A 10,541-nucleotide genomic window follows, 5' to 3' on the forward strand; every position below is an offset into this window, starting at 1 on the left:
AGTTTATCTCTATTTATAATAATATTCAAGATGATAACCAAAAACAGCAAAATTTCCTTAAAATTTCCAATTCAGGGGCAGCAACCCAACAACGGGTTGACCGATTCATCTGAAAATTTCAGGGCAGATAGATGTTGACCTGATAAACAATTATACCCCGATCAGATTTGCTCTAAATGCTTTGGTTTTTGAGTTATAATCCAAAAACTGCATTTTACCCCCATGTTCTATTTTTTAGCCATGGCTGCCATCTTGGTTGGTTGACCTGGTCGAGCCACAAATGTGTTAAAGTAGATACCCCAATGATGATTGTGGCCAAGTTTGGAATAATTTGGCCCAGTAGTTTCAGAGGAGAAGATTTTTGTAAAAGCTAATGACGCCGGACGCCGCAGACGCCGGACGCCAAGAGATGGGAAAAAGTCACTTGGCCCTTTGGGCCAGGTGAGCTAAAAAGGGTCCTCTATTCTACCTAAAAGCATGAAATTTAGAATTTTTCCAGCTATCAAGTACCATTAATCTTTATTAAAAAGGTGGAAGTGAAAACTTACCATAATAAATCTCATAAAAGAGCATATAAGAAGATACAAGAATGTATAAACAATTCACCAAAGTTTCAAGCAAATTGGTAAAAGCATTTTTGAGTTAATGTCTTCAACATGTGAGGACACATGGATAGACAGACAGATGAGCAAAAGGACACTATAATAACACCCTCCCCCTTTCTGTCAAAGGGACAAATAAATAACACTTATTTGTTGTTCTTCTATCCCTTTTTCTATATTTTTTCTCTATTTATTATACTTTTTGCAGACACAATAATGGATAAAAAAAATCATGTCAGAGGAATTAACTCCTATAAGAACTGAAAATCCTGACAATTTTAACTAAAGTTAACCTATTTGTTTGTTGTTGTTGTCATTCTATTTATTTTTACTGTTCAAAGTTTAACTCTATCTCTATACTTTTTGCCTAAAATGCAAAAAAGGGTACGTAAAAATCTTTATTTAAGAGCAATAACCATAAATTTCTGTTTTTCTTGAAAAACACTTCACCAGAGTTCAGTTACCTTAATTTCAGTATATGATATTTTAATAGGCATTTATCAAGATTCATACAATACAAAAAATTTTACTTTTAATATAACAGCACACTATATGTAGTGCATAAAATAACAACATTATTCAAATGAAACTCAAGTACAAGTTCACAAATACAGGAACATAATAATCTTCACGCAGACTTAATTACAGGCACACACATAAATCATTTTCTTTTTTAGCTCTGAAAAATTGAATGATAAAGCATGAGATATTATGCTATGCAGTTTGTTTTGTAAAATAAAAACAAGATATAAATGTACATCATGTGTACATGCTGTGACTAAATACAAGCAAGTACAACTTGTAACAAGGATCGACTTGTATATACAAAATGTAAACAGGATAAATTTTAAGGTGTAGGAATAAAATAAATAATTATTGAAAATTATAAATTAAAGAATTGCATGTATGATAATGAAATAATCAAAGGAGGCACTTACAGCAAAAAAAAAATGAAATTACCCAAATTGGATACTTTTTTATCACAATGCAGAAATTTCAAGCAAAATGATAAAAATACACAAATAAGGCAAAATTTCTCAAAGCATCTACATGCAGTATGTTGCATCCAAGCTTGCCACACAAGTTTTCAAAAGCATTCCAGAAAAAATATATAAATCATTCAATCATTAAATAAATTCATGTGATTCTGAAAAGTTGTCATGATCAAAGGTTTTGTACCAACCAACAAAATGACCCAAAGTAAAACTATGCAACCAAAGTTTTTTTTTATATAACACTATGAACTTTGAACATTTATCATACAGTACTTAAACAGTAAATAATTGTAATCCAAGAACAAAATCTCATATATAGTAACAAACATAGGCATGTAGCTTCCTTTTTCATAAAAAAGACACATTAACAACTAATGATGCTAATTATCTGCAGTACCTGATTATATGTAAGCTAATAAAATATTTTATATGACTTTACAAAAGGATGTTGACAGGTGCTTATCACAAAAATCAGATTTATGTACTGATTTACATTCTTCATATACACCTATAATGAGACTACTAATTAGCACCATCTTGACTGCCAGTTAGAAAAAAAAGTTATGCAAAGATAAGGTTAATATGTCAATGTTTCACATTCTGATCATGATAACACTGAAATATCCTGAAGTATTTTATAACACGAAAATATTCTGGTTTAACTTTGATACACAAGTTCCAAGTTAATATTCCCAAAATTCATTGAAATCTTCCCAATAGTTTTGAAATAATCAGGATAAATTTTTGTATTTGAACATTTTGAATGTTCTAGATCTATACAAATTCTATTCTAAAAGTAAGGCTATAACCATGATAACATTACAATGTCTCACAGTCTGGCTTGTAGGCAAAGTCTATACCTCAGACACTATTGGAAGTTCTAGATCTATTCACATCCTGTTACTTTTCATGCTTTCAAATGTGTTATATTTTTGGGCCATAAGGTTTTGATCATGAGTGCACCTTTTGATGATTATTCAAGCAACACATGCATGACATGTACGTTGTGCATACAGAAATCTTTTATTTTTTTAACCTGATCACATTAATATCTACGGTAACCTTACTTGAAAAGCACTTGCTAAAATACAAACAAAAATGGCACTCTTGGAATCACAGACTGATTGCTATAATTTAAATAAATAACTTATATGCAAATTATTAAACTATAAACATGAATTTTAACAAAATTTTGTAACAAAGGGAACAGCAATGATTCAGTAATTCCCTATATAATCAATCATTTTCCACAGGAAATGGGGGGAGGGGGGCCTTAAACCCTCCAAATCCACCTCTGGCAACACTGTTAGTTCATCAGTAGTAAAGTGACACCATTTGAATATCAAATGACAGTTAAGGGAATTAGGTATGTTCAGGAAACATTGAAAACATATGATCAAATGACTTTCCATATATGAAAAATGTGAGTAAGGCTCTTCAACCAGGTAAACTCATTGAAGTTTCAAAAAGGCATAGACAAACCCTTGAAACTGATCATGAAATCACCTCTTTTGACCAATTAAAATCAATTGGATGCTCCCTTATTCTTATAACCATGTACAAATATTTGATTGGAAAACATATATGTAAATTCTGCATTCCCTTTCTTAAAAGATTCACTGTAAATTGCAGGTACCAGTTTGTAAGTGTTCATTCTCTTCCATCTCTTCCTGACCTGATGTGTCGTTTGTATTTAAGTGACTAACATCTAAAAAGGATTTTATATTTTCAGCTTCAGACATCCATACTTGAGCTTGTTTTGATAGTAATTTTTTTCTCCTACTATTAGAGTCCTCCTTCAAAAATGTGATAACAGTTTTTAAACCAAGTTCATAATGTGTAAATGCTTTTTCATATTCTTCATTTGATTCCTCAATTTCTGCAGCTTTTATAACTTTAAGTGCGGCTTGAAGCTCTTCGTCATCTTTTGATAAATCCAAAAGCTCTTCCATAGGATCAGATGAAACACTTCTTTTCATTTCAGAATCTTTTTTGGGTCTTATCATCTTTTTAAGTTCTTCTGCTCTATTCATATATTCCTTTACTTTTTTTCTAAGTGCCTCTTTCTTGTTCTCACACTTTTCATAATGTATTGCTGGCATAAAATATTCAAGGGATTCACAGTAAAGTTTTATTGCATTGCTATAATTTCCCTTAGTATCTTCAGTGACAGCTTCTTTAACAACAGAAACTGCTTTTTGAAGACTTGACGATGAAGGTGAATGTTCTATATCAATAAATGAATGTTTGGCTAGCTCTTCATATGTTATGCGTTTATCTGGATCCCTTTGTAACAGTCTAGTTATAACATCTCCACAATCTTCACTTACACTTACACCATATGGCAACTCAACAGGTTTGTCATTCCAAATCTTTGCCCCAAGTTCTTGGAATGATTTTGAAGCAAATGGTGCTCTACCAAATAAACATTCATACAAAATCACTCCTATAGACCAGAGATCAACTCGTGCATCATATGTTTTCTGACAAATAATCTCAGGGGCCATGTATAATGGTGATCCTTTCATAACACTTTCTTTATCTCCATCAAACATATGTTTAGCAAAGCCAAAATCAGCAATTTTAACGGTTGGATTTGAAGAAGAAGTCAATAACACATTTTGCGGTTTTAAATCCATGTGAGCAACATTGTGTTCTCGTAAATATAACATAGCACTTACAAGCTGTTTCAAAAATTTCTTAACAACTCTTTCCGGTAAAGTTCTCTTTGTCCTGATGAATCTGGATAAATCACCGCCACTGCAAAACTCCATGATAAGAAATATGTATTTTTCATCCCACTGAAAATCATACAATTCCACAATATTTTGATGCTTTAATTTCTTAAGTAGTTCAATTTCTCTGAGTAAATTTTCTGTTGAAGCTTTGTTCAAGCTACTCTTCAGAACACATTTAATAGCAACAACATCTCTGCCTCCAGTCTTCTTATACGCTTTGTAAACAGTGGCGTAGGTTCCACTACCAAGCTTTTCTGTGAAAACAAACCCTTGTAGAGATGGGAAAAGATTGCCAGTATTAGTTCTTGCTGAACATGGTCTAGAGCTGCTTGGTCTGGACATTGTCCTTATACCTATTAAAGTAAAGAATAAGAATATTTTACTGACATAAAAGCAAATTAAGTCAAACAACAAATCAAACATATGATTTCAAGACTTTTATGTTTAAAAAGATTATATAGATTATCTGATTCATCACATATCCTTCATGTCTTAAAGAGTTGACTGACTGACCTTCATTTTTTCCTAAATGAACAAATGACTAAGACCAATGTTAAAATCCATAAGAATTTGGTCTCTGACATCAATTATTTTCACTTGTTTTAACATGTTTAAGGAAAACATTATTTCTTGTAATCTGATTGGCAGGGGTTTGGAATAGAAGTTCAACAAGTGACCGAAAACACATTAATTCATGTGCTAGAAGTGCACAGGTTAATTATCAGTGTTGGTCGGTCAGGAGTTGAATATTTTTGATATTTCAATTCTTTGATTTTGGTTATTCTTTTTGTTATATTGGCCAATGGCTTTTTTAATGAAATAATTCAAATTTAAATTAAATACAAATTGATGTAAACAATATTTTATGATGAATAATGCAAGTTTAATTATAAACACATTCACAGTTAGGACTAAAAAAAACCAGCAACAAGTGCTTATATTAATCTGTCTCATTAAATACAAATTGAACAAAGAATCATAAAAGGATTGTAATTTAATGATTTTGAATGTCTTAAGACAAATAAAATAAAATGCTTTGCAGGGCGCAGCATGATACAACAGCAGATGTCAAACCCTGAAGAGTTGGGGCAAGTATGGACACAACATTCAAACTTGATACAACTCTGAATTTGGATGTGATTAAATAGTTGACACAGCATAGGTTTCTGACACAGAACGAATGTGGTCTAAGATCTTTTTTTTTTTTAAATTGGACATATACCTTTTATGTCCCAATATCCAAAATCTAAATACATGGTTAGATTCAGCATATCAAAGAATCCAAAGAATTCAATTTTTAAAGAAATAAAAAAAAGTTCAATTTTGGACCATTAAGACCTCAATGTGGACCAATTTGATAACTGGGCCCAAATATCAAAATTGAAAAATCTAAATACATGGTTAGATTCAGTATATCAAAGAACCCCATATACATTGTATTCAATTTTTGTTGAAATCAAACAAAGTTTAATTTTGGATCCTGATTTGGACCAACTTAAAACCCCAAAATCAATCCAAACCTTCCTTTAGTGGTTATAAACCTTGTGTTAAAATTTTATTGATTTCTTTTTACGCTCCTCACTATCCTACTACCTGTAGTATAAACTTCAAGATTTAAATTATTTTTTTAAAATTGTTTTTTTTCTTAAGTGATTATTGATCAATATGTTCGAAGGGTTAAATATTTCTCAGTGGTGTCTTGCCATGGCTTTATTTGAACTTGTTTGTATGCTTTTTGGTCTTGAATGTTTGTCTCTAATATTTTATTAACTGTGCATTTGCATTCAGATATCGCAGATCAAATTTATTCGTTCATTGTGTATTAATTTATGTTTTTTTGATTGAGTTAAGTCTGCCAATTGGTATTTTATCGTGTGTTTTCTATGTTGTGATGTTATGCTAATGTTTCAGAAAGAGGGAGAAGGTTTGGATCCATAAAAACATTTAATCCCGCTTATGTACATGTACAGTAGTTGTCGTTTGTTTATGTACATGTAATATATAAGTGTTTCTCGTTTTTTATATAGATTAGACCGTTGGTTTTCCCATTTGAATGGTTTTACACTAGTAATTTTGGGGCCCTTTATAGCTTGTTGTTCGTTCTGAGCCAAGACTCCATGTTGAAGGCCGTACATTGACCTATAATGGTTTACTTTCTTTTAGATTGTTGTTTGGATGGAGAGTTGTCTCATTGGCATTCACACCACATCTTCCTATATCTACATAAAGTTATTAAACGGAAATCATCTGTCTTTGGATGACGTGATATCAAAATAATTTAATTCTTGTGGTCGTATAAAAGGTTATGTTTTGAAAATCACTTAAGAGATCAAATTTGTTTAGCTGGCCTAAAGGGACACAACTATCAGTTGATGAAAATTAGATTCGGCATAACAGTGTATTTAGATTCTTAATTATTGGTCCTGTTTTCGAAAAGGTCTGCACTAAAGTCCAAAGGGTCCAAAATTAAACTTAGTTTGATATTTTTGAAGTTACTTCAGCTGAAAAATTCAAATCTACAGTTGTGGCTTGACAACTTTGTCACAAGTGTGCACAGAGATATGAAAAAGGCAAAAAAAACAACAAACACTTTTTCTATAGGACATTTTAAACAATGATTTAAGAAATAAGGTATATTAGGTGTTTAGTAGATGAATAAATAAACAGGTCTTATATTTCACTTGAAATGTTTTTCCCAAAAATCTCTCCCTCAGCTGTCATACATTGTAGTTGAGGGGGAGATCTTCCTCTTTGAAGGTTTCAGAGGTAGGCAGGTACACATGTTTGTGCAAGACAGTCATTTTTTGTTCTCTTGTTATCATTTCTTATTTATTTATGTATATATATGTGTCATTGTGTAACTGGAGAGCACGTATCTTAGTACTCTACAAATTCATATCGTCACCACTGTGATTCAAACCCCGAACGTCTGAGAGACAGTCAGTGCGTTAACCCACTGAGCCAAAGAATCGATTCCCTAGCTCAGTTGATTAAGACTGGCTATATACATTGTATGTTCTACCTGTACTAAGGGGAAACAACCCCGTTACTCTATTCCCCCACCTCAAGAGTCATCATATCTTTATATATGACTCTTAACAACACAAACTCTGGCTATATTCCAGATAACCATCGTGGATTTTATAGTTGGGCACCAAATGAACTGGAGAGCATGTATCTACTCCACAAATTCATATCGTCACCACCAGGATTCGAACCCCGGACGTCTGGGTGACAGTCAGTGTGTTAACCCACTGAGCCAAAGAATTGATTCCCTAGCTCAGTTGATTAAGACTGGCTGTATATGTTCTACCTGTTCTAAGGGGAAGCAACCCTGCTACATATGTATGAAAATATTCATCCTTGTTCAGAAGGTAAGTCATGAGATCTAGAGCTCAGTGAAGAAAATACGCTGAGAAAACTGCACTAAAGAGAAAACCTGCACATTGGGATAATTTGTGCCAACAGGCCTTACGATTGAGGATTGAGGACAAATATATAAATAAAGATGAAAATTGGTTGGGATATTTTAATGTGTTCTGTGGTGTGCGTTTGTGAAATGACCTATATATATATATAGCTACAGAAAAAAACCTAACAAGGATAATTTAGACATTATTTTTTTCTTATCTTAGATTGCTAACCCCTGTATAAAGTATGGTAAGTATTAGGGATCCAGTATAAGGATGGACAAACCTATACTGCCTACATACAGGGGACCCTTTAATATTTACCTGAATTTGTGTATATATATTGAGTTACTTAGTTATTGTCTTTATTTGTTTTTGTTGTTGTTATACATGTATGTCATAAACTGTAAAGTTTATATGGCAATAAAAATTTGAATTGAATTGAATTGAATATATAGATACATAGATACATATATATAAGTGAAAGTATAATTAATGTCAGGAATTGGGGTTCGTCCGCCCTGATTCTGGTTCGCCCTAGTTTCTGTTTGACCTAATACCTGTTTGCCCCGAGTCCGTTCGCCCTGATATTATTTTTCAGTATAGTGTTGCGTTGTGTGTATATATAATTGAATGTGTTGAAGTCGGTCTACAATTTCCCCAAATATTTACGAATAATCATGTTAACTTGTCTAAAGCTAGCTGTATACTAGTTTATAAGTTTCAGTACATTTCAGGACTACAAGATATTGTGACTTCAAGGTATTGAGGATTATTTGTATGTAATTGAATTATATGTTGATGTTTACATTCACCGAATATTTATTTATGATGTATTCTGTGGTACTGCTATTAGGAAATAAGTTTCTCTGAATTTCAGCACTACATTGTATTTTTAAATGTAAAACAACTGGAGACTAAGTTTTTGTTTTGCTGCTACAAGGATAAGTTTCTGGAAATTCAAAGACTATAAAGTATTTGACATAAAACAACTAAAGACTAACATGACTCAGTTATTTATATATTTAACTTTATTGATACATTTTAACAATATAAAAATATTCAGTAACAGTTATAACAAGATCAATTCCGAACTGAACTTCGCACACATTTATTTCCTAAACAAATATTTAAAAGCACTAAATAGAATTACTATTAGAGAAACAAATACCAAAAGCACAGTCACACTGCTGTACCTTGATCACTTGTCATCAGTGTTTTTACCCATCCTTTTTTTATTTTTTTAAATTTCAAACTGAATTTTACCCATCCAAGCTGACTATTTGATTTCGAGAAAAATGTCATTCTCATTATTAATCCATCAAAGACAATTTATATAACAATCAGTGATATCAAAGGTTTTAAATGACACCTATAAATCAGCATTCAACAGTAATTAAAAGAAATTATAAAATAAAGTGTAACAATGCAGCCAAGAATTTTATTTAATTAATAGAAATTTGGCAAATATTCTGTATTTAGCTTTTATTAGATATACATAAATTTTAATATACAAAATGTATATATATTTTGTTCATTGATGTCGTTCATTGATATAACATATACATACATGTATCATAATTGAATATAGGGTGAACGAACCCAGGGCGACGGACTATCAGGGCGAACAAACTCAGTGCGAACGAACCTAGGGTGAACATGTAACGAAGGGGAACGATCCCGATACCCTGTACATGTGTCAGCCTGTGGCTGTGCACAGGCACTAGACGTTCTGTCAATTGTATAAAAATATTGGCAATGGTAAGAAAATAGTGTCCATATCTATATTATATATATGGACACTATTTTCTTCCCATTGCCAATATTTTTATACTATTGACAGAACGTCTAGTGCCTGTGGGCTGTGTAAATATTAATCTAATAATATATAAATCTAAAACTGACAGATTTTTTTATTGGTTGGTGCTTTGGTAGTCCAAATAATTATGACATCTGGCAAGGCTATTTCAATTTTTTTCTGGAACGCCTTCCTCCAAGAAAAAATTTAAAATGGTCTTCTGTATCTGTATGGTTACGTCGTAGCTACCAATTCTGGCTTTAATACATCTTGCCAGACGTCATAATTATTTGGACTTAGTAGTGACTAGTGTTTGGCTTTTGTTATGGCATGGCCTTGTACCAATATCATAAATTATTAGATTCAATATCAGCAATATGCGTACCATCAAAGATATATCATGACAAAAACAAACTGTGTAATAATCATGTGAGGAAAAAGGTTTCTTGAACGACCGTGAATCGGTTTCGTTTTAGATTTCCAGGTAAATATCCGGTTAGACAGATGCATCTGTTAACCCTATAAAACTGACAATAACAGATCACACAAAATATGACAATGTACCACAATGAAAAAAAAAGGCACAAAACGACGGGATTATCGGTGAATTCTAGTTTCTGTTATCTGAACACAAATACTGGATTGTGTAAAAATAGTTATTTTACTGTCTATAATGGATTTTAATGGCACACCACTTCCACTTTTTGTCCAACACAAGATCTTTGAAGGCTGACAGGTAACACCTGATAAAACTATGAATATTCAATTAACACTTAATACAATATTTGTCACCCTGTTTCATTCTAAAAATGCCACACTAACTCTTGCTCCTTTGTGTCATTAAAATGTACTGTTTACGATGAAGTTAAATAATTTGACTTTGAAAAATGCCACCTTAGTGCCTAGGGTATTATAATACAGTAAGCTCAGTGGTTTACTTTTTGTCAACATGTCCAGACTATATATCATAATGGTCGTGAGCATGTCTTTTAATATTC

At 32.1% G+C, this 10,541-nt stretch overlaps 1 protein-coding gene across 1 annotated transcript; it reads right to left on the reverse strand.

The window, feature by feature from the left end:
* Nucleotides 1-944: 944 nt before the first annotated feature.
* LOC134721403 (serine/threonine-protein kinase ULK3-like) lies at nucleotides 945-10,034 on the reverse strand. Its single transcript, XM_063584388.1, has 2 exons — nucleotides 9,929-10,034; nucleotides 945-4,688 (listed from the first exon to the last, which is right to left on the reverse strand). The coding sequence occupies exon 2, from the start codon at nucleotides 4,675-4,677 to the stop codon at nucleotides 3,214-3,216; it is 1,464 nt and encodes a 487-aa protein (XP_063440458.1). The 5' UTR covers nucleotides 4,678-4,688; nucleotides 9,929-10,034; the 3' UTR covers nucleotides 945-3,213.
* Between the last annotated feature and the right edge of the window lie 507 nt (nucleotides 10,035-10,541).

This window comes from Mytilus trossulus, chromosome 6 (genome assembly GCF_036588685.1).
Source record: "Mytilus trossulus isolate FHL-02 chromosome 6, PNRI_Mtr1.1.1.hap1, whole genome shotgun sequence".
NCBI classification, from domain to species: domain Eukaryota; kingdom Metazoa; phylum Mollusca; class Bivalvia; order Mytilida; family Mytilidae; genus Mytilus; species Mytilus trossulus.

Bases quoted from the DNA above. Each gene is read 5' to 3' on its own strand.
- LOC134721403 (XM_063584388.1), bottom strand. From the start codon at position 4,677: ATGTCCAGACCAAGCAGCTCTAGACCATGTTCAGCAAGAACTAATACT.